This window comes from Diceros bicornis, chromosome 17 (assembly GCF_020826845.1).
Source record: "Diceros bicornis minor isolate mBicDic1 chromosome 17, mDicBic1.mat.cur, whole genome shotgun sequence".
NCBI lineage: Eukaryota > Metazoa > Chordata > Mammalia > Perissodactyla > Rhinocerotidae > Diceros > Diceros bicornis.
Window position 1 is genome coordinate 55,999,477 of NC_080756.1, and position 25,345 is coordinate 56,024,821.

The following is a 25,345-nucleotide window of genomic DNA, read 5'->3' on the forward strand; positions in this document are numbered from 1 at the left end:
GATCACATTACCGGGGCCTTTGGGCTGAATAGACTGCAGAAGCACGGGATTGTGGTGACAAGGAAGCCAGTCAGGAGGTTGCTGCCGTTGTCCAGGTAGCAATGATGAGGGCCTGGACTCCTTACAACCATTTGATTGACATGGGCTGCCTCCACTCGTTTGCTCATGCTGCTTCCATGGCCTGGAATGCTCTCTTTAATCCAGTCTTCCTGGAACAGCAGGCCCATCTTTCAAAACTAAGCTTAGGTGTTTGAAATAGAGGCTTCCCTTAGTCTCTGTTATGAGAGGTTCGGGGATTCGATCGGAGACGTAAAAGACACTTTCCACTCCAAACAAATGGACTGAAGGTATATTTTATTATATAGAGGATAGTAAAGGTGACACAGATCCAAATAGGTCAAATATTAAGAGGGAAAAAACATCAGCCCGACTGGAAAGGGAAAACACCCACATCGGCTGAAGAGAAATGACACAAATCAACCGGAAAGAGAAACACCAGGTTGACCGAAAAGAGAACACATCAAATCAATTACTTCATATCAAATCAATTACTTCACATCAAATCAATTACTCACAACATCCACGCCCCACTGCCGGGAGAGCCCTGTCAATCGACGCGGCTGGGCAAGGATCACTCGTCCTGGGCAAGGCGTCCCTTCCACAGGTGGAACTCTCACTGGGTCTCAGTTTCCAGCAGTTTTTATACCATCAGTAATTTTCAGAGTAAGCAATTACAGAGTTTGCAGAGCAAGCATTTAGTGTTTCCATGCACAAATGGTTATCAGTGGCGTACGTGCACTGAGCCCCCTGGCTAACGTCCCAGCCCGGTAGTTGTGTACGTGCATTGTTCTCTTTGGTTATCGTCTCAGCCCGGCATAGATGGCCAGTCCATCCCGTGCTACGACGCTCCAAGAGCCTTGAAATGTTACAACTTGCAACTCCCTCCGTGAGAGAAAGGCCAGTTCCCGGGAAAAGGCCAGTTCCCACCACACAGAAAGCAGCTTTGTATTTCTTTTTGTGCTGGTGGCTGTAGGTCAATGGAGCGGCCAAACATGGCTGTACTCATGTCAAGACATATTCGGCCGTGGCCGTCTCCATTAACCATAAGACACCATATGCACAGACAATGAACTTCGTACACAAGTACATAAGGCACATCCAAGAATCCAAAATCCAATGACTACAATAATTATAAAACTATCTCACAATAAAGGACCCAAACCCCAAGGTAGCCAATCAAACAACCCCTTAGAATATGAAATGTTATTAACTTGATCTTGCAAATCATGTACAGCATCAAAGATAACATTAGATAAGGTAACACTTAGGCATAACAAATTAGCTTGCAGAAGTCCAGATCAGCCCCCATCGCAGAGGGTAGCAGAAGGCAGGGTAATAGAGCTTATATTGCAAAGTTGCTTGTTGTTTCTGAGACCAAATTTCTCGGCCATTCATAGTCCAGGTTATAGGTCCCACTGGTGTAGAGCAGTTGGTCTAACTGTAGAGGGTCAAAGGTTGTCCTACAGATGCAACTAATGCCTCTGTGTGTAGGTCTGCAGCAGACATGGAGGTGCAGCACAGCATAGCGAACACAGCAGGAGTATCTATTCACGCAAAGAAACAGAATTTTTAGGAACATGATATAACTGTTCATTTCCTGGATACATAACTATGAGTGTTGCAGTGGGCCCTTGGGCCACTACTTCTGCGGCACGTGGAGCCGCATTGGGTGGATGTGTCACCCACACTTTTGCTCCAGGTTTCCATCCATCTGTAGATCCAAATCCTTGTATTCCTCTTTTAGTTAATTCACTTGGAGGTTGTCCTTGTGACACATTTGGAGTCAAGAGGGGAAGCACCAATAATTGTCCCACTCGTTCCCCAGACTCTACAGTTAGTACTGTGTCACTACCATTATATAATATAAATTTTATTTCTCCCTGGTAATCTGGATCAATAACTCCTCCCAGTACATCAATACCTTTTGCTGCCAGTCCAGAGCGTCCTTTTAACAAACCAAAGGTATTTTTGGGAAACTGTACCCCTATCCCAGTAGGGACTATAGACTGCTTCTTAGGGGGCAATTGAATAGAATGAACAGTAGATAAATCCAATCCAGCCGCTTCGGCCGTGGCACGAAAAGGCGGTTTAGCAGTCTGAGTCAGGGGCCAATAGGTTAAGGTCATAAGCTCATGGGTGGCGGCTGCCACTTCTGTAATCTTTGCTGGTAACAACCTTGACAGAGGAGTCTCATTAGGGCCTAGTGGCCTGTTATTTAACACATTTAGAGCAGTACTTAGATGGTTGTGCCACCCCTTTAATGAGCCATGACCAAGTTTCCTCAATTGTTGTTTAAGCAATCCATTCATTCGTTCTATGAGGCCTGCAGCTTGGGGGTAATAAGGTATATGATAAATCCATTCTATATAATTTTCCTTGGTATAAGTTTGAATCAACTTACCTGTAAAGTGGGAACCGTTGTCACTCTGAATTTGCCTTGGTGTTCCATAATATAACTTGATTATATCTAATAATTTTATGGCACTCTGTTGAGTGGCCGCTTTAGCTGGTATAGCCAATAAATAACCAGAATATGTATCAACAGCAGTGCAGACATAAGTATATCCACAAGAATTTGGCAATGGTCCAATAAAATCTATTTGCCATGTATGGGCGGGAAATAATCCCTTTTGGATATGACCTTGGTAGGGGTGTGGAACTCCCCGTTTATTTAACTGTTGGCATAACTGACATTGTTGTACTGCAGTGGCAATATCATCATGGGTGATAAGGATTCCCCTTTGTTGTGCCCACCTGTATGAAGCTTGTTCTCCCAAGTGTCCACTCTTTTCGTGGACCCATTGTGCTAAGCCTGGGTTGTGCGTTGCACGAATCTGCACCAGCTGATTAGCATGAGAATTATGCTTTCGTTCTGCAGAAATTAAAGAACTGTGAGCATCAACATGAAATACAGTAACAATTGTGTTTTGACACCATAACCATATGTCTTCCCATAATTTCTTTCCCCATATTTCTTTATCATTAATTTTCCAATCATGTTTTTTCCATTGTGGCATCCACGTTGCCAAACCTTGTGCCACTGCCCACGAATCAGTATATATATGACATTGTTGCCCCTGTTCTTGTTGAAGTGCCTGATACACCGCATAAAGTTCAGCATATTGGCTACTCATATTATCTCCAGTGGTGACAATTGTTTGTTGGGTGGACGGGTTATAGGCAACTGCTTTCCATTTCCGTGAGCTCGATATCATTTTGGCAGAACCATCCGTAAACCAGGTATGTTTTTGTTGTTCTTCAGTCAATTGATCATATGAGACACCCCATTTAACAGGAGATTCTGTTACATCAGTCTTGGGTGACACAGTTGGCTCACTGCTATATTGAGACACTTGTTCATGCAGTAGGGACAACCCCTTTGGGCCAGGTTTAGCCCGGTCTTGAATATACCATTTCCATTTGATGATATTAAATTCTTGTGCATGTCCAATTTTATGAGTGACAGGCGTGCTATGAATCCATTGCATGATGGGTATCTGAGGTCGCATAATTACCTCATGTCCCAGGGTAAGGCTTTCTGAGTCTATTAGAGCCCAATAGCAGGCTAACAACTGTTTTTCAAAAGGACTATATCTTTCACTGGAACAGGGAAGCTTGCGACTCCAAAACCCCAGAGGATAACGTCGGGCACCTTGTTTTTGCCATAAACTCCAACTGGCATACTGATCAATGACATCTACCTGTAACTCAATGGGTCCCGGTTTAATTGGCCATAGATCTAAAGCAGTCTGAATAGCATGCTTGGCTGCTTCAAAAGCTTCTTTTTGTTGTGTTCCCCATTCAAATTCATATTTTTTCCTGGTAACTTTATATAAAGGTGCAAGGAGCCGACTTAAATGTGGAATATGTGCCCTCCAAAATCCGAATAATCCAATAAATTTTTGTGCTTCCTTTTTGTTACGGGGTGCTGCAAAATCTAATATCTTTTGTCTAGCTTTAGGCAAAATTTCTTGTTTTCCATTATTCCAAAGTACTCCCAAAAATTTAACATTTGAACTTGGGCCCTGAATTTTAGCTGGATTAGTTTTCCATCCATCCTCCTCAAGTATGTCCATTACTTTTTCTAACTGTTGTTGTACTTTTTCTTCTTCATTTCCTTGGATCATAATATCATCTATATAATGCACTATTTGGACATCATCAGAAGCAGGTACCTTTGCCAAGGTTTCAGCAACCTGTCGATGGCAGATAGTGGGACTATGCACATATCCCTGAGGAAGTCTAGTAAAGGTATATTGTTGTCCCAGCCACGTGAAAGCAAACTGTTCTTGGACACTTTTAGGTATAGGTATGGTGAAAAAGGCATTAGCCAAGTCTATGACTGCATACCAAGTGCCTGGATAACATTGCACTTTTTCTATAAGAGTAATCAAATCAGGGACGGCCGCTTGAATAGCCGGAGTCACTTTGTTTAGCTCTCTGTAATCTACAGTCATTCTCCATGTCCCATCACCTTTTTTAACAGGCCAGATAGGATTATTCCAGGCTGTAGTTACTCTGCGAAGGACTTTTACAGCCAAATAATCTTCTATGGTCTCAGATATTTCTTGTTGTCCTCCAGGGATGCGATACTGTCTTTGATTGATCACTTGCGTGGCAGGTGGAATTTCTACTTCATGATGCAAACATCCCACAATTACAGCATTAATATGAAAAGACAAAGCTCTAATAGCAAATTGGTATTGTCCATCAGCCAAATTTAATGTCAATCCTTTTAGAATATCAATCCCAATTATATATTCTGGTATTGGTACAATCATAACTAGATATGTGCGCCGGGGTAGTTGCCCAATTTGCATAGAAAGATTAGTGGTAACTGCCTGGATTTCTTTTCCTCCCAGTCCAGTTATTAGAATTGATGTACCTTGAAACTTAGTTGGATTCCCATAGATAAGGGTGGCCTCCGCCCCTGTATCTACAAGTGCCTTCACACTAGTTGTAGATCCATTCTTCCAAAATATTTTAATTGGTACATGTGGTCTAATATCTTTTCTTATAGTGGCACTAATCGATACAGAGGTTTGGCCTTCCCCTCAATCACATAAGTCAGCAATAAGAGGATCCAAGGGAGGAGGTGGTGCATTAGGTGCAGCAGGCACTGGGTTGGAAGCATTCTCTATACTGTCCCTTCTGTTTACTTGTTTTACATTCAGCCCTTTTTCTTTATATAATTTCCATAATTCTCTAGTGTCAACTCCATCAATCTGGTCTTTAGGTACTCCTGCCTGGAGTAGAGCCAAAAACATATCACCTCGAGTCATTTTATCTTTTTTAAAGAATGTTTCTCTTTTTTCTCTTCTTGGAGAATTTTCAGTTGTCTGCCAGTCTCCCAAGTCTGCTAGCTGCATAATCTTATCTGCAAGTGTTGATATAGGGCTTTCAGTTTCATTCATCAGAAGGGTTGTAATTATTTGTTTGTATGCTGGAGGTGCAGTTTTTATCAACTTGTTTCGCACCTGGACACTTAAAGTCATTTCATTTAAAGCTTCACCACACCCCAGAAACACAGCCCGTTTCATGGTTTCTTCTCTCATCTTTTGGACACAATCTTTTAAAGTATACCATGGTCTATTAGTGTCTGGCCACATATCATCCGTGGGGTATTTATCTTGAGCTCCTTTTACTGCAAGAGCCAATAAAGTTGTACCATCAGTGTCTTGTCCACGATCATTTGGGGGGTGAGCATTCATGCTCCAGTCTCTGAAAGCTCCCCGTATTACTGGATCATTGGACAAAACTACAAATTTAAAAGCATCTCCTGCATCCAGATTAATTCCTGTAGCGCCCATATCATATAGGCGAACAAGCCAGGTTATAATGGCTTCTCCAGGCTTTTGTGTAGCCCGGGCTAAAATATCAGAAATTTCTTGTTGGTTAAAATCCTCAATCACATCTTTCCTTACAGGATGATTACCATCCATTTCCATCCGCCGACGGCGAAGAGGACGTGCCTCTGTGTGTTTGGGCGGTTTTTCCTCTTCCTCATAATCAGTTTCAGAATCATCATCCCAGATATCACCATCCCATGTGTCCGGGTCCCACTTAGGACCGGCCGATGCTATGGCCATATGAACTTTTCGTTCGTTTACCTTTCCTCTCCTCTTTCTGTATTTATATTTGGCAACTCTTACAGCAGCCTTTTCTGCTATAGTTTGGTAGTTATGAGCCTGATCTCCCAGTGCAAGATATTGACATTGAATCATAGCCAAGCGAGATTGCAAATCTAAATTTTCCTTTTCCGAGAGTGCCTTCTCTGCCTGTATCTTATCCCTATCTTCTATAGCCCGGCGATAAGCTGTCAACAAACACCAACCTCGCCGTGCCAAAAAAGAAACATCATCTTTCGCTTTCCTTTCCACCGTCTGCAAAGCTTTGGTCACATCCAACGGTTCAAATCGTCGCAGGCGAGCATCCCAAGCTTCACATAACCCTGACCTGCGAGCCCACTCCCCAGCCAGAGTGCAAAAGGGAGGGTCCTCCCATCCTGGAATTTCTTCCACCTTGACTTCAGGCAACTGTAAATCTGAATATTCCTTTTCCAAGAGTGCCTTCTCTGCCTGTATCTTATCCCTCTCTTCTATAGCCCGGCGATATTCCGTTTCCAAGAGTGCCTTCTCTGCCTGTATCTTATCCCTATCTTCTTGCAAGAGTGCCTTCTCTGCCTGTATCTTATCCCTATCTTCTATAGCCCGGCGATAAGCAGTCAACAAACACCAACCTCGCCGTGCCAAAAAAGAAACATCATCTTTCGCTTTCCTTTCCACCGTCTGCAAAGCTTTGGTCACATCCAACGGTTCAAATCGTCGCAGATGAGCATCCCAAGCTTCACATAACCCTGACCTGCGAGCCCACTCCCCAGCCAGAGTGCAAAAGGGAGGGTCCTTCCATCCTGGAATTTCTTCCACCTTGGCTTCAGTTACCTTTCGTTTGAATAGGAAAGGCATCTCCTTAATCGAATCCTGCTCACAGCGCCAATTATGTTATGAGAGGTTCGGGGATTCGATCGGAGACGTAAAAGACACTTTCCACTCCAAACAAATGGACTGAAGGTATATTTTATTATATAGAGGATAGTAAAGGTGACACAGATCCAAATAGGTCAAATATTAAGAGGGAAAAAACATCAGCCCGACTGGAAAGGGAAAACACCCACATCGGCTGAAGAGAAATGACACAAATCAACCGGAAAGAGAAACACCAGGTTGACCGAAAAGAGAACACATCAAATCAATTACTTCATATCAAATCAATTACTTCACATCAAATCAATTACTCACAACATCCACGCCCCACTGCCGGGAGAGCCCTGTCAATCGACGCGGCTGGGCAAGGATCACTCGTCCTGGGCAAGGCGTCCCTTCCACAGGTGGAACTCTCACTGGGTCTCAGTTTCCAGCAGTTTTTATACCATCAGTAATTTTCAGAGTAAGCAATTACAGAGTTTGCAGAGCAAGCATTTAGTGTTTCCATGCACAAATGGTTATCAGTGGCGTACGTGCACTGAGCCCCCTGGCTAACGTCCCAGCCCGGTAGTTGTGTACGTGCATTGTTCTCTTTGGTTATCGTCTCAGCCCGGCATAGATGGCCAGTCCATCCCGTGCTACGACGCTCCAAGAGCCTTGAAATGTTACAACTTGCAACTCCCTCCGTGAGAGAAAGGCCAGTTCCCGGGAAAAGGCCAGTTCCCACCACACAGAAAGCAGCTTTGTATTTCTTTTTGTGCTGGTGGCTGTAGGTCAATGGAGCGGCCAAACATGGCTGTACTCATGTCAAGACAGTCTCCACTCCAGACAGGCTTGGGGTCTCCCTCCTTTCAGTCTCTGCTATCTCTGGTACATTCTTCTTTCTCTCTTGGCACACATCAAACCTTGTTGTATTTCTTTGTGTACATTTCTCTGTTCTGCTTTACACCCAGCTCCTTGAAGGCAGGACCAGACCTTTGCCTCCTTAAATACCTGGCATAGTGCCTGACATTCAATAAATGTGTGATGAATGAGTAAACTTTCTAAATAAAGGCAGTGACTACAGATATGGAAAGAAGAGACCAAATTTGGGAGATCTTTTTTAAGTTACATCGGCGGTTGGCCAGTTATGGCCCACAGGCCCAACTCAACCCAATTTCTTTACTGTTTTTGTAAATAAAGTTTTATTGGAACACAACCAAGCCCACTTCTCTACCTTTTGTCTATAGCTGCTTTCATTCTACGATGGATGGCAGAGTTAAGTCACTGTGACAAGAGCACATGGCCTGCAAATACAAAAATATTTACTGTCTGCCCTTTACTGGAAATATCTGTCAACCTCTGAGCTAGACGACCAGGAGTAGTGACTGGAGATACGGGGTGATGGAAAGGAGAGTCAAGACTTTCCCTTTTCCCATATCTCCTCACTGTGCCTAGTATAGAGCTTTGCTCCCCAGTGATGGCATTGGCCACTAGGCCTGCAGAGATTGAGAAAGAAATACCCATGATGGTGGGCTAAGAGGAAAAGGGAGCTAAGAGATCAGGTGGAAAAGAGACCCTGGTAAGAAAAGACAAGGGGCCATAACTGCCAGGCAAATTTTTTCTAAATCCTGCTTCTTCCTGGTGAAGCTTCTCGTGCTGTTCTCTCTTGTAGTCATCCAGTTTGGTTTTGTCACCCTCTTTGTGGCCTCCTTTCCTCTGGCACCTGTGTTTGCCCTACTCAACAATGTCATTGAAGTGCGGCTTGATGCAAAGAAGTTTGTTACAGAGCTGAGACGGCCAGATGCTGTGAGAACCAAAGATATTGGTATGTTTCTTGCTGAGGGGCTGTAACAGGCCCATCCCCCTCCCTCCCTCCCTCTAGCCCTCCCCTCTGTCTCCCCCTCCCCCCACCCCTCTGAGCTCCTCATCTTCATCTTCAGGTGCTGGGAGGTCTTTGGAGGCTGCTTTATCCAACCACACTAGTCCCCCTGGTTTCCAGACAGGGAGGCACCTAAGCCTTTTCAGACAAACCCATTCCTGGGGGGCCCAGAAAACTTCAACTGGTAACTTGCCTGCAAAGCTTCAACCTGAGCTGCAGCATTGTCATCACTGGGCTGAGGGCCGAGTGAGCCAGACGCTCTCCTTTCTGTCTTACAGGGATCTGGTTTGACATTCTCTCCGGAATCGGCAAGTTCTCTGTTATCATCAATGTAAGTGCTTACATTCATGACACCCTGGCTCTGTGGGAAGGGCTTTCCAATGGAGCTGAGGTCTTCAAAGCAGGAAACCAGCCTTTGTTCCCTCCTGGCATTTTCCATTTGGAGCTCTATTTAAGACAGCCCCCTGGTTAATAGCACATACATGCCTTCTAACTCATCACACTGTCACCAGAGCTATGCAACTTTATTGTTAATTTCACTAAGAGAAAGAAAGGTAATTATCTACCAGAATGCATCCCTTGGCCTTAAAAGTCAAAATCAGATCGTTCCTCCGAGCCAAGAATAATGAGGAAAGAATTCCACATATCTATCTATCTCTTTCCTTTCTTTTTCTAGTCCTGAGCTAAACAATACCTGGAGTGTTGCCCAGGCTGCAGTCCCTAATTATGGTTCCTCCAAGTTGTCAGTGCAGTCTTCATTATCCCCATGGACTTTGGCACTGTGTAGGTTAAGATAGGACATGGAAGAAGCGGGGTCCTATCTGTTGTGACTTCCTTAACTGCCTTGCCTGACGTGTCCACATTTCAGAGGAAATCCTGCTGGGCTCAAGCCAGTAGCTCCTTTTGCTTCTGCATTCTGTGTGTATGGTGGCCAGGCGGGGCCTCCTCTTCCTCTGGTATTCCCAAGAAAATATTAGCCAGCAGAGCGTACACCAAGAAAGCTACAGCCCATTCTCCTTTGAGAGAGAAACCTTGGTTCTGGCTGAGACCTGGTTCCCTATTAAGAACACATAAAATGGCAGAAGAGGTGTGAGGAGAGGCAGAGAGAATCAGCCCATTGCATTTTGAACATTTGGTGCAGGAAGCGCACATCTTGAGGCTGAGAAATAAGGTGCAATTTGGAAAATAGATCAGTAGCTATTTTGGAGTTGTCTCTACTAAAAGAGAGGCCCTGAGCACTAAGCACTTCCATCTATACAGCAGAAAGACAGGAAGTTTGACTTCCCTGGCCTCTCTTAGACTTCTTTACTTATCTGTAAAGTGGGAGAGAATAAGAGTACCCACCAGATAAGATCATTCTGGAAATTAAATGAGATGATGAAAGGACACATAGCAAGTGCTCAGTAAGTGGTGGCTATGATTATTATAAGTATGTTACTCACTCTCAAATATGGTTATAGCCATCTACACTAGTATATACATTTAGAAAACAATACCTAAACTACATTTTTTAAAAGAGCTTTAATTGTTGGTGCAGAATACAGTATAAACACCTGCCAAAAAGATTTAAGATTTTCTTTGCAGAAAGTACCTCCACATTCAAACATGCGATCATTCATTTGTCATGTGATTTGCGCCACAGACATTTATAGAGTGCTTAGATATGCCAGATGCTATGTTGGGTATGTGTGGTTCCATCCAGCAGGACCCACTGCTTCTCCCTCTATGTATCACTTTTCCTAAGTAAAATGGATGAAAGAACAACTTTCATTACATGATGTGCTAAAAAGTGCCAGGATATGAAGGTCAAGTTGAGGGAACTGTGGAATCATATCCTTGGTATTCCTGGCTTTCCGGTGTCACTCAGGGGCAGCTGTACATGGTCATTCAGTGTCCCTGCCCCATCGCACTTAAGTAGCATTCTCATCCTATCAGTAATTTTCTCAGAAAATCTTCCACTCTTTTTTGGCTTGGCCAACACCAGTGTCAATTCAAATATCTCCGGGGTGATTTAATCCCTCCAGCACCAAATGGTTCAAACTGACTTAGCATCCTTTGCTGCAGTGGTTGTAATTCACTCCCCTGACAGTTACTGTCTGGTAGATTTACTTATACATCTCAAGGATGGAAAACCATGCAAGTCAGCTGTGTGAACTCAGGGATAAAAACTGCCATCTCAATCAGAGCAGCTTCTCTGGAGGGGAAGCCCAAGAGGGCACAGTCTCTCAGTCAGATGGACCCTGTGCCACCTGGACAGCATCCCTTCTGTTCACTCCTCAAGGCCTTGTGGTTCTGTCCCTTAGGCTTTTGTCATTGCCGTCACCTCTGACTTTATCCCGCGTCTTGTGTACCAGTACACCTATAGTCACAACGGGACTCTGCACGGCTTTGTCAACCACACCCTCTCCTTCTTCAACGTCAGCCAGCTGAAGGAGGGAACTCAGCCAGAAAACTCACAGTTTGACCAGGAGGTTCGGTTCTGCAGGTAAAGTAATCAGGAAGAGGTGGGCAAGGGAGGACCAGGAGCAGTGGATCCAAGTAATTATCTGGATGACCTAGAATTATACCATTCTCCTTTCCCTCTGTCTCCTGTCCCCCTCCCCGAATTGCTATAAATCAGTTTTTTTTTTTTTGATATTTTAATGGCTTCTAACATTGTGAAATTTTGGGTTGTACATTTTTGTTTGTCCATCACCCCATATATGACTCCCTTCACCCCTTGTGCCCACCCCCCACCCCCACTTCCCGGGTAACCACAGTCCAGTTTTCTCTGTCCATGTGTTGGTTTATATTCCACATATGAGTGAGATCATACAGTGTTTGTCTTTCTCTTTCTGGCTTATTTCACTTAACATAATACGCTCCAGGCCCATCCATGTTGTTGCAAATGGGACGATTTTGTCTTTTTTTATGGCTGAGTAGTATTCCATTGTATATATATACCACATTTTCTTAATCCAATCGTCAGTCGAGGGACACTTAGGTTGCTTCCACTTCTTGGCTATGGTGAATAATGCTGCAATGAACATAGGGGTGCATAAGCCTCTTTGGATTGTTGATTTCAGGTGCGTTGGATAGATTCCCAGTAGTGGGATGGCTGGGTCATAGGGCATCTCTATTTTTAATTCTTTGAGGAATCTCCATACCGTTTTCCATAGAGGCTGCACCAATTTGCATTCCCACCAGCTGTGTATGAGGGTTCCTGTTTCTCCACATCCTCTCCAACATTTGTTGTTTTTTGTCTTGGTGATTATAGCCATTCTAACGGGCGTGAGGTGGTATCTTAGTGTTGTTTTGATTTGCATTTCCCTGATGATTAGTGATGTTGAGCATCTTTTCATGTGCCTATTGGCCATCTGTATATCTTCCTTGGAGAAGTGTCTGTTCATTTCCTCTGCCCATTTTTTGATCGGGTTGTTTGTTTTTTTGTTGTTCAATTGTGTGAGTTCTTTATATATTATGGAGATCAACCCCTTGTCAGATGTATGTTTTGCAAATATTCTCTCCCAGCTGGTTGGTTGTTTGTTCATCTTGATTCTGATTTCATTTGTCTTATAAAAGCTCTTTAGTCTGATAAAGTCCCACTTGTTTATTTTTTCTTTAGTTTCCCTAGTCTGGGTAGGCACGTCATCCGAAAAGATTCCTTTAAACCCAATGTCAAATAGTGTGTTGCCTATATTTTCTTCTATGAGTTTTATAGTTTCAGGTCTCACCTTCAGGTCTTTGATCCATTTTGAGTTAATTTTTGTGAATGGCGATAGCACATGGTCCACTTTCATTCTTTTGCATGTGGATGTCCAGTTTTCCCAACACCGTTTATTGAAGAGACTTTCCTTTCTCCATTGCATGTCCTTAGCACCTTTGTCGAAAATTAGCTGTCCGTATATGTGTGGTTTTATTTCTGGGCTTTCAATTCTGTTCCATTGATCTGTGTGTCTGTTTTTGTACCAGTACCATGCTGTTTTGATTACTATTGCTTTGTAGTATGTTTTGAAGTCAGGAATTGTGATGCCTCCTGCTTTGTTCTTTTTCTTTAGGATTTCTTTAGCTATTCGGGGTCTTTTGTTGCCCCATATAAATTTTAGTATTCTTTTTTCTATTTCTGTGAAGAATGTCATTAGGATTCTGATTGGGATTGCATTGAATCTGTAGATTGCTTTAGGTAATATAGACATTTTAACTATGTTTATTCTTCCAATCCACGTGCATGGGATATCTTTCCATTTCTTTATGTCATCGTAGATTTCCCTCAATAATGTCTTGTAGTTCTCATTGTATAGGTCCTTCACCTCCTTGGTAAGATTTATTCCTAGGTATTTTATTCTTTTTGATGCAATTGTAAATGGTATTATCTTTTTGAGCTCTCTTTCTGTTAGTTCATTATTAGCATATAGAAATGCAACTGATTTTTGTAGATTGATTTTGTACCCTGCAACTTTGCTGTAGTTGTTGATTGTTTCTAACAGTTTTCCAACAGATTCTTTAGGGTTTTCTATATATACAATCATGTCATCTGCAAATAGTGAGAGTTTCACTTCTTCGTTACCTATTTGGATTCCTTTTATTCCTTTTTCTTGCCTAATTGCTCTGGCCAAAACCTCCAGTACTATGTTGAACAGGAGTGGTGAGAGTGGGCAGCCCTGCCTCGTTCCTGTTCTCAGAGGAATGGCTTTCAGTCTTTCCCCGTTGAGTATGATGTTAGCTGTGGGTTTGTCATATATGGCCTTTATTATGTTGAGGTACTTTCCTTCTATTCCCATTTTATTGAGAGTTTTTATCATAAATGGATGTTGTATCTTGTCAAATGCCTTCTCTGCGTCTATTGAGATGATCATGTGGTTTTTATTCTTTGTTTTGTTGATGTGATGTATCACGTTGATTGATTTGCGGATGTTGAACCATCCCTGCGTCTCTGGTATAAATCCCACTTGATCATGGTGTATGATCTTTTTAATATATTGTTGTATTCAGTTTGCCAATATTTTGTTGAGGATTTTTGCATCAATGTTCATCAGCGATATTGGCCTGTAATTTTCTTTCTTTGTATTGTCTTTGTCTGGTTTCGGTATCAGGGGGATGTTGGCCTCATAGAATGATTCAGGAAGTGTTCCATCTTCCTCTATTTTTTGGAATAGTTTGAGGAGGATGGGTATTAAATCTTCTTTGAATGTTTGGTAAAATTCACTGGAGAAGCCATCTGGTCCTGGACTTTTATTTTTTGGGAGGTTTTTGATTACTATTTCAATCTCTTTACTTGTGATTGGTCTATTCAGATTCTCCATTTCTTCTTGGTTCAATTTTGGGAGGTTGTATAAGTCTAAGAATTTATCCACTTCTTCTAGATTGTCCAATTTGTTGGCATATAATTTCTCATAGTATTCTCTTATAATCCTCTGTATTTCCATGGTATCCGTTGTAATTTCTCCTCTTTCATTTCTAATTTTATTTACTTGAACCTTTTCTCTTTTTTTCTTAGTTAGCCTGGCTAATGGTTTGTCTATTTTGTTTATCTTCTCGAAGAACCAACTCTTTGTTTCATTAATCCTTTCTACTGTTTTTTTGGTCTCAATATCATTTATTTCTGCTCTGATTTTTATTATTTCTCTCCTTCTGCTGGCTTTGGGCTTTGTTTGTTCTTCTTTTTCTAGTTCTGTTAGGTGTAATTTAAGGTTGCCTATTAGGGCTTTTTCTTGTTTGTTAAGGTGGGCTTGTATCGCTATGAGTTTCCCTCTCAGGACCGCTTTTGCTGCGTCCCATATGGTTTGATATGGCATGTTATCATTTTCGTTTGTTTCCAGATAGTTTTTGATTTCTCCTTTAATTTCATCAATGATCCATTGGTTGTTCAGTAGCATGTTGTTTAATCTCCACATTTTTGTCATTTTCCCAGTTTTTTTTTCCTGGTTCATTTCCAGTTTCATAGCCTTATGGTCTGAAAAGATGCTTGTTATGATTTCAATCTTCTTAAATTTATTGAGGCTTGCTTTGTTTCCCAACATATGGTCTATCCTAGAGAATGTTCCATGCGCGCTTGAGAAGAATGTGTAGTCAGCTGTTTTTGGGTGGAGTGCTCTGTATATGTCTACTAGGTCCATCTCGTCCAGTTTTTCATTTAAGTCTAATATTTCTTTATTAACTTTTTGTCTGGATGATCTATCCATTGCTGTAAGTGGGGTGTTAAGATCCCCTACTATTATTGTGTTGTTGTTGATTTCTCCTTTTAGGTTTGTTAATAGTTGTTTTATGTACATTGGTGCTCCTATGTTGGGTGCATATATATTTATAAGTGATATGTCTTCTTGATGGAGTGTCCCTTTTATCATTATATATTTCCCGTCTTTGTCTTTCTTAACCTGTTTTATCTTGAAGTCTACTTTGTCTGATATGAGTATGGCAACACCTGCTTTCTTTTGTTTGCCATTAGCTTGGAGTATTGTCTTCCATCCTTTCACTCTGAGCCTGTGCTTGTCTTTAGTGCTAAGATGTGTTTCCTGAAGGCAGCATATTGTTGGGTCTTGCTTTTTAATCCATCCTGCCACTCTGTATCTTTTGATTGGAGAGTTCAATCCATTTACATTTAGGGTAATTATTGAAATATGAGGGTTGAATGTTGCTGTTTTGTCACTTATTTTCTGGTTCTTTTGCATTTCCTTTGTTTCTTGTCCCATTTGTTTTGGACTGCCAATTCAGTTTGGTTGTTCTGTCTTATGATTCTCCTAGTTTTCTCTTTGTTTATCATATGTGGTTTTAATTTGATTATTTGTTTAGTGGTTACCTTGAGGTTTGGGCGAAAAATCTTCTGTATGAGATAGTCCATTATCTGATAGCCTCCTATTTCCTTATACTAAGTCAATTCAGTCACTTTCCTCTTCCCCTTCTAAGTTGCTCTTGTTATACCTTATTCTATCTTGTGTTGTGGCTGTGTGTTTACAGTGATGAGGTTAAATTTATTTTTGGTGAGTTTCTTCCTTTGATCTTTGAGTTTAGTATTTAAGTGGTTGCTAACCTATTCCGGTAAAGATCTACTATTTCTCTGATTTTGTCTACCTACTTTTCTCCTTACTCCAAGCTTTGTGTTCCCTTTCTCTTCTTGTTTTCAGGCCTGAGGGCCTTCTTGAGTATTTCTTGTAGTGGCGGTCTCGTGGCCATGAACTCCCTTAGCTTTTGTTTATCTGGGAGAGTTACTATTTCTCCATCATATTTGAAGGATATTTTTGCTGGATAGAGTATTCTTGGCTGAAAGTTTTTGTCTTTTAGAATTTTGAATATATCATTCCAGTCTCTTCTAGCCTGAAAAGTTTCTGTTGAGAAATCCGCTGAGAGCCCGATGGGAGTTCCTTTGTACGTTATTTTTTGTTTTTGTCTAGCTGCCCTTAATATTGTTTCTTTGTCGTTGACCCTGGCTAGTCTTACCACTAGGTGTCGTGGTGAAGGCCTTTGTCTGTTAATATATATAGGAGTCCTGTTGGCTTCGCTTACTGGTATTTCCTGCTCCTTCCCCAGATTTGGGAAATTTTCAGCTATTATTTCCTTGAATAGGCTCTCTGTTCCTCTTTCCCTCTCCTCTCCCTCAGGAATACCTATAATTCTTATGTTACATTTTCTGATAGAGTCCGATATTTCTCGGAGTCTTTCTTCATTTCTTTTTAGTCTTAGTTCTCTCTCTTCTTCCATCTGGAGTATATCTGTATTCCTATCCTCTAAAGTACTAATTCTTTCCTCCATATTGTCAGCTCTGTTCTTTAAAGATTCCAGATTCTCCTTTATCTCCTCCATTGTGTTCTTCATCTCCATCAGCCCTGATAGGTTTTTCTTTATGATTTCAATCTCTTTTGTGAAGAAACTCCTAATCTCATTTAATTGTTTGTCTGTGTTGTCTCGTATTTCGTTGAGTGTTTTTATGATAGCTATTTTGAAATCTCTGTCATTTAGTTTATGGATTTCTGTGTCTTCGGGGTTGATTTCTGGGTGCTTGTCATTTTGTTTCTGGTCTGGTGATTTCATATATTTTTGCATTGTGGTTCCTGTGTTGGTTTTGATTTTCCTCATCCTGGAAGTCTCTGGTTGCAATTTCCACCTGCCGCCACTGTGTGGTGGTAAAGGGCTGTGTAGTCTAAGCGCCCTGCGCTCTGCCCCAGTTTTTCTGCTGCGATCCGCAGTTTTGTTTTGTTTTGTTTTGTTTCTTTTCCCCACTGCGATCCACGGGTCCAGTCCAGTTTATTCAGGTCTGCCTCGGACCGCTAGATCTGGTGGAGCTGCAGACTCCGGGTTGCGGGGAGGGAGGAGCTCTCTCTTTTGCCCTCTGGGTCCCTGACGTGGGAGGCTTCTCGTTTGCCCCTCTTTATCCGCTCTCTGGGTTGCTCAGATGTTGATGGTAGCTCTGTGGCTCCTCTGAGCCCTCTGTGCGGGAGTTTCCCACTGGCTGAGAGAGCCCGAAGAGCTACAGTTTCCCGCCGAGGGCCGCCTCTCCCCCCTCTCTGGGAGCCCCGCGGACCGGATCGCTGATCTGATGGGGAGGGAGCGGAGTTCTCCTTACCTCTCCCCACTTCCTCCGGGGGCCCAGCACGTTCCGCTCTCAGATGTGCGGCAGTGTGGATCCCTCCGCTCCAGCTTTTGACTGTCTGGGATTCCGTTGTTGGTCTGTGGCTGTTACTTTTGTTGTATTTTGTGGGGGAAGAATTCACGGGAAAGCTCACTCCGCCATGATGCTGACGTCACTCTGCTATAAATCAGTTTTGATGAATCAACAAACATTTATTGAGTGCCTTTTGCTAGACACTATGGAACAGACAAAGAAGTATATAGCTTCGTCCTTACCATTAAGGGGTTTATGGTCTGGTTGGGAAGAAAAGAAGCAGAATAGATAGGACATAGCACGTTATTCAGTGGTTATATCTAGTATGGACCGTGAGTATTGTGGGTGTTCAGAGGAAAGGGAGGTTGATAGGGGCTGGAATGGAAAGAGTAGGCTTCCTGGAGAGGCCACAAGGAGTTGTAGGACAGAAAGAGAGAGTATCCCAGATGGGGAGTCAGTATGGGCAGTCATGGGAGTAAGCATGAATTTGGGGTGTTAGATAAACACTTAGGGACTAGGTGATATAGTTAGCAAGGAGAATGGTTGAGAGATAATAATAGGGAATAATATAGGAAATACAATATATGTAGAAATTCCCAGGATAGTATAGGACAACACATTGTTGCATTTGAATAGGTGGGATGAAGTAGATAATAGGAAATCTTGAAATATTACAGAAATTTTAATGTGATGCAATAGGAAGTTACTGACATTTTTAGTGCCAGGGAATGACAGGATAAAATGTAGGCTTAGAAAAATTAATCTGGTCTCAGAGAGAAGGATGGACTAGAATTAGGGGAGCTCAGGGAGGGAAGCTGAGGTGCTGCAGCATTCACACATGAGCCATGGTGGACATGGACCAGGGTGGAATTAAGACGAAGGGAGAAGATGAGCAATTTCATATAATATATTGCAAAGTTGGTGACAAGAGACATTGGAGAGAGTCTGAGTCAAGGATATCTCCAAAGTTGGGGCTGAAGTCAGAGGACTGGAAAATTGTGGGTCCACTGACAGGGATGGGGAAGATACTAAGAGAATCTAATGTTATGGTACATGTGATGAATTTGATTTCAATCATATTGCATTTAAAATGATGGTAGGAAATCTAAGGGGCAATTTTTTCACCTAATTCCTAGACACACTAAGCTGGCATTCCAGAGAGGTCCAGGTTAGAGTCATGATTGAAAGCTATCAACACAGGGATCATTGAAACCCTGTGAATCCCTAAGAAACAGAAAACTCTCCACTATTTACCCAAGAAGGGCAAATAAAGAGAAGAGGAGCAGAGGGGAATAAATTTTTAACCCTTTTGTACCCTGGTTAATTCCCATAAAGGACTTGATCAAAGATCATACCTCATATATTTTAAAAATAGAACAATAACTACAATGATAACAAAAACCTAGGAAAAGGTATTGTTGGGAAAATGTAGGGCTTTCTTAGACCGTCCCCAATAATGTTTGATGTAAAAGCTGTCGATGCCTCCATTGAAGATGCAGTGTTTCCATTGTGTTTGCAGCACTGATGACCTTGGGCATGTCTGTCATGCTTTCCTGCCTGGGACACTTTCGTACCCAAGGTCAGCCATTTGTAAGACAGCTGCTTAGGTTCAGATTCACAGTCTGAGACCACAAAAGAGAGAAACCTAATCTTCCCAACCCAGATGGCTGAGTTAAACAACTTTACCAATTTGTGATTTAAATAGAAGGGTGTTCTGGCCCCAGGAGCAATAACTTAAGGGTTCAACTCTAGCCAACCAAGAAAAAACTCAAAATCAGGGGCCAGATCCAAGAATAGATGAGTAAATTTATTCATCCATATAAGCTTATATGTTTCAGGTATTTTCATATCTGGGGCTAGAAAGAGTCTGACTCTTGGACTTAAGTCATATGCATGCAGATTTGCTACTGGACTATGCACTGCCCAGGGGCCACTTCTCCATATGGCTGGCATGCCAGACTGTCTGTCCATGGTGCTGGATTTTTGTCTGCAGATCCAAAAGATATAGTTCCACTGTACAGAGGGTCTGTACCAGCTAGAAGCCTTTTCTGGTAGCATCTAGATCTGTTCCACCAGGGTCCATGAAATCAGGCAACAGGTTTACATTAAATAAACAGGCACTGAAATATGAGAATTTGACAATCATTTTTATAACTGGAAAGTATAGAAATCATCGTGTTGAAAGTCCTCATTCTACAAAAAAAGAAACTGAGGCTTGGAAAGTTGAAGAGTTCTCCAAGATTACAGAGATTTCTAGTGACAGATCCTGAAGTGAAACTCACATCTATCCAAGAACACAAGCCTCCCCCCACTCCGTGCAGTGGAGAGCAACACCAGTGAGACTTGTCTTGTGGGGAAGCAAGGCTAACACTGTCTGTTTCTTTAATTGATCTAGAAGCACATGTCTATCCAGAGCACTGAGGGTCTCAGACCTTGCCCTTGACCATCAGATCTTCCAGTAACATGATGAATATGCTTTCCAGATATATCAATGGCTTAAATGGGCTTAGACACAAAGGGACTGTAATGGCCCCCATATTGAAAGTTGAGGGTAGTCCTAATTTTAGGCCACACTTGATTCAATCATGTCTTCTCAAATCAAATCTTTCTCCATCTCCCAACCCTACTCCAGTAAATGTTGACTGTAGTTTCAAGCTCCACATGACGGCCAGCAGCTAGAGGCCAGTATCATACTGGGTTCAAGTCCAGTGAGAAAAGGCCCATACCGCTTTCCCAATGACCCCAGCAAAAGTCTCACTGAAGCTCACTGATTAGGATCAGTGTGCATGCCCTACCCAGAACCAATCACTCTAGCCAGAGGAGTGTGATGCTTTTAATGGACTTTAGGGCCATTGGGGTTGGGGGTTGGGAGTGAAATCATCTCCATCTGAAGCCTGTGATCTTGGAGTAGGAGATAGTTCTCTAGTGAGAAGTCAAGATGAATGGATACAACTCAGCTGAATCAACACATGTCCAGGACACCAGGTACTATTAGTACACGTGGATCAGATCAAGCTTTCTTGTACCTTCCTTCAGAGTCAGTGGATTTTCCAGCCAGCTATCAAGCCCCAGTAACTCTTCTCTTCATTGTTTCCATGTGAGTAGACAGGATCATGGCTTATCTTTGGCCCAGTAAAAAAAAATTCCATCACTGAGTGGCAGAATTATCACTGGGTGCATGCATAGGAGGTACATTCTATATTTCTGCCAAGAAAATTTATCTGCAGAAAATAGATCATTCCAGGATCAAACCAAAATGACTTTTGGAACATCCAGGTTTTTTTCCTTAGTCAGTACCAGTGAGAAGTATAGGTTCATTATGCAACTATTTTTGAGACTCTACTATAGGCTTGGCGTTGGTTATATAAGGCAACAAGACACAGTGCCTCCCTCAAGGAGTCTAGATGGAGGAGATGAATAAGTAAACAAGCAACTAAAAATAGCTTTAATAATTTGTGATAGGGTAAATGCAGGGAGCTCTGAGAGCCCCGAGGAAGGAGGCCATGCACCTAACCCAGACTTAAGTGTTCAGGGGAAGCTTCAAGGGAGGCGAAACCCTGAAGAATGAACAGAGTGGCCAGAGAGATAATCTTATTGAAACTCCTCATTCACGTGACCAAGTCGGCCTGGGTGGTGAGTGGGGTGGAAGGAGCGGTGGTGGATGGTAAGGGGGGTGTCAAGTGATGAAGGAGGTCCAGGGAGAACAGTGTTTTCCAGGTAGAGGGGCTAATTCGTGCTCAGTGGTTAGAGCTGGAGTGAGAAGGGTAAGCTATGAGAGATGAGGCTGGAAGAAAAAACAGGAAGCAGACCAAGAAGAGCGTGTTGGTCATAGGTGTGTGGGCTCCCTCTCAGGGCAATGGGGAGCCACTGAGGGGTGTAAGGGAACAGTGATGAGATTGAACTTTTCATTGGTGTTATCTCTGACCACAGTGTGAAGACTAGTGGGTTACATTTAAAATAAAGAGATGCCTTACTCTACCATGTAAGCAGATGTCTAGAGAATGGGGTCAGCATATCATCTAGATGTCACATACCAGATAGCTGTACTTAGGGACTACCTTTCCTGGATAGATAAGAGTTGTTGATGGGAATCTACCTCAGGCGAGTCCTACTCACTGCGTGCTGTGTCTGGGTCACCAAATTCTCTGGAGATTTAGGAAGTGGAGGCATAATCTACTGATGTCTTTCTAAGCCAGGAACTGTCAGTGGGTGTGAGAAATAGAAATGAAGGAGAGAGAGAGAGAAATTGGGAATGGGGAAGGGACTATGAGAGACAGGGATTGTGAGAAACAGAGACAGCTCTACAGCCAGCCCCAAAGCCGGCTTTTAAAACTGCTTCTGTGGTGGGAAATGAAAAGTTGACCCTGATTTGCTGGCAAATAGTGTTGGGAACTCGATGACCCTTCTTATTCTTAGCTTTCACTGACCTCTGAAGATAAATGTGGTCAAATAAAACTGAGGTCTCGGGCTCCAACCCGGCCTCACCAGGGATGGAGGTATCTTAAAAATAGCAGTAAAAGTTAGGACAAGCCTCTGGCTGCCCGTTTGAGATGCATTCCCAGCATTTCTGAAGCAACGTTTGCCTCAGCCATCTCACTGCTCCTGCAGGGCTGCTCCATAAACAGCCCCATGACGTCAATCTGAGGCATGATTAGTGACTATTTGACAGGGTCGAAGGGCCACCGCATCCTGGAGGATGGATGGCGGCTCAGGCTCTTGGATCAGCTGGACGGGACCAGAGGGATCAGCAAGGCAGGGCCTGGCTGGGGATCTGGGGCCCAGAGCTCGAGGAGCCTACCTGGGCGTGGTCAACCCACTGGGTCTGTTTGGAGGTGTCGAGCATCCAGAAGGCATCCTTGGGGAGCTCCTGTTGGGTTTTTCTGCAGAGCCTAAGTTCTTTCATATCCCAAGGTTCTGTGAAAGGTCTTTGAAGGTGAGTTTCCTTCCAGTCCGTGGCTGCTTCTCATCTGCCCCGTGCCGAAACCAGAGAGAGAGTCAGCTTTTCCGGCTGCTGCCGTTCCTGATCTTCATCAAGCCCTGAACTAACATGGTTCTCATTAGTTCCTCGTTGCTCTACTGTTTTCCCCTGTTAAAGGCCAATTTCAGAAGGCAGTTTTAAATAGCCCAGATGGTATGAAAATATTGTATGTAATTGTGTTCAGCATTAATATGACATTAATTTCCATTGGGACTATTACAAAAACTTTTTTTCATACTCCTGTTTGGAGTTGAGAAATGTATTTACTGATTCCTAATGTAACTAAAACCTCGTTTTTTACAAACGCCGTTACTGACTATTGCTGACCAGCTCCTCAGTTGGTTATTGGGGCACCCACCTGCCCACCAGGATTTTGTGTTGTGACGAATTGTGGCAGATGTCACTGTCACTGGTCACTGCTGCAAGAGACGATGGGAGGAGGACCCCTGAGCCAGGAGTCTCTCTTCCCTCTCCGCACCTCAGTTTCCCCACCTGTAAAAGTTGGAACTAGAAGTAAATCATCTCCAAAGGTTCTTTTTAAAAAATTAATATTTAATGACATTGAACATATTTATCTATTCCTATAAAAATTATAAACATTACAGGCAACCTCTCCAACTCTGTCCCACCTCCACCTGCACAATCCTAGGCATCTTCCCAACGGTAACCACGATGATACATTTGTGTGAATCTTTCATAGACATTTTTCCTAAGGAAATGTGTTGTTTTATGCATTAACATAAAATGAACTTGTAGAACCTTTAAGATACTATTTCATGGGTGTGTTTTATAATAACGAAATATATTTTGAGTTAATGGGAACCTTATTTCTTTAGGTCATGTATAAATTCAACTCAATCAATGTGATTTTTTTGGTATTAGAAAAGTCTAGATAAAATATTAGTGTAATTTTAAAGCTAGAATATAATATTGACTTTTTACCAGTTTTGCTTATTGTATGTGAGTCTGTCTCAGTTAACACTATAATTTTGTTGCTGAAAGCTTAGTGTAAAAATATATTTGGGTCAACTGAATATTGCCATTAATTACACTCTTCCTTTGAAATTATTAACTTTTATTATTATAAAAGTAATTCTGTGTACATATGTATGTATATAAAAGGAAAAGACAAGACTCTCTTCTCAGCCCCCACCCCAGTCATTCTCTCCTAGAAGAAACCGTTGTGTCCATTTTCTGTGGAAGCCTCCAGAAATCACATTCACATGTGTTGTCTTATTTAATCCTCACAGTGTTTTCCTTTAACATTCAATGTACGCGCACACACACACACACACACACACACACGCATGCACGTACATATTCTTTTATTCATGGTTGGGGGGAGAGAGCTGGAGCATGCACCTTCTGTGTATTCAGCACTGAGATACCCATTTTATTAGTTCTACTTTATAGATTAGAATGTTGAGGTTCCTCAGGATCTTACAGTTAGTAAGTGACACAGCCACTCAAGTGCACACTTAGTTTTCAGACACTCCAGTTGTTTTATTATTGAAAGACTCCCCCTATTAGAGGGTCAAGGGAACTCTCAAAATTAAGGGTATGGCTCAAAGAAGATAAAGGAGGACTTGGAGGGGTGAGGGTGAGAACTAGGGACGGTTCCTACAGTTATATTCCCTGAGCTTAAACCCCAGCCCATGGCTTGGCCACTCAGTGGGACTTTGGGAAATCCAACCTCCTCAACCAGGGGAAAGAGTCTGGTTCTGGAAAGCATTTGAGCTGATGGGAATGGAGCAGAAGTTCTACTTCCCACCAGCTGGAGACTTGCCTATTTTGTGTCATTTACCTGGACATAGATCCTGAGAGAAGCCCCTGGCAGTGGTGGCACTGGCTGACTCCTTTTTATTCATATCAGCATCACGGGAAACTTGGAGCATCAGAAATCCTCCTGGAAAGCCAGGAGAAGAATTGGGAACAGGGAAGGCCTCTTTTCTTTTTTTTTTTTTTGTTAAATGAGGAAGATTAGCCTTGAGCTAACATCTGTTGCCAATCCTCCTCTTTTTTCTGAGGAAGACTGGCCCTGGGCTAACATCTGTGCCCATCTTCCTCTACTTTATATGGGACGCCGCCACAGCATGGCTCGACAAGCAGTGCGTCGGTGCACACCCAGGATCCAAACTGACAAACCCTGGGCCGCGGAAGCGGGGCGCTCGCACTTAACCACTACGCCACCGGGCTGGCCCCTCACATGTGCCCTCTTTTAACAGAAGAAGTGTATTTCATAAGTTACCTTCAGTCAAAGGAGAAAGAACAGCTACTGTTTATTGGCTATATATCTGATAGATCAGCTAGTGTGCTCCGTGCTCTTCATTGCCGTTTCGTCTTTATTATAGCTCTGTGAGATGGAAAGTTGAGGGCCACTTCAGAGATGAGGACCTTGGCCATCAGAAGCTAGTGAATTAGGTAACTTGCTAGAGAACATAGAACGAAAGGGGTGGAGGTGGCATCAAACCCTCGCCCCCTGACTCCAAAGCCCACGCTTTTGCCAGTGCCGTGCGCTGGGCTGAGATTCAAAACAGACGACTGTCACCCTGGTGGACACAATTAAGTCCATTAGCCATTCTGTCTTCTGCGGCCATCTCTAGTCTTAAAGCTAATTATCTCTTTGTTTAAATTAGTGTCTGCTGGTTACTCAGTGAAAATATTGGATAAGCTTGACTTCTTAGGATGAAATTTTTAAAAAATTATGAAATCTTAACTTACATTGGAATGTAAACAACCAATCATTTACCAGGTGGCAGAGACTTGCTGGATTTAATGTTTTTCAAACTGTATGTCATGGTTTATTAGTGGGCTATAAAATCACTTTAGTGGGTCATGATCAGCATTTTAAGGACTAGACTAGGATAAGATAGGCTAGAATAGAATAG

The 25,345-nt window shown here is 42.6% G+C and overlaps 1 protein-coding gene across 1 annotated transcript in view; it reads left to right on the top strand.

Annotated features, from left to right (window-relative positions):
• Positions 1 to 25,345, top strand: part of ANO2 (anoctamin 2) — a 323,597-nt gene that overhangs the window by 292,971 nt on the left and 5,281 nt on the right. The window contains exons 21-23 of the mRNA XM_058559006.1: positions 8,698 to 8,850; positions 9,183 to 9,235; positions 11,208 to 11,389. Of these exons, the coding sequence (XP_058414989.1) occupies positions 8,698 to 8,850; positions 9,183 to 9,235; positions 11,208 to 11,389 (388 nt within the window). The remainder of the gene's footprint in view (positions 1 to 8,697; positions 8,851 to 9,182; positions 9,236 to 11,207; positions 11,390 to 25,345) is intronic.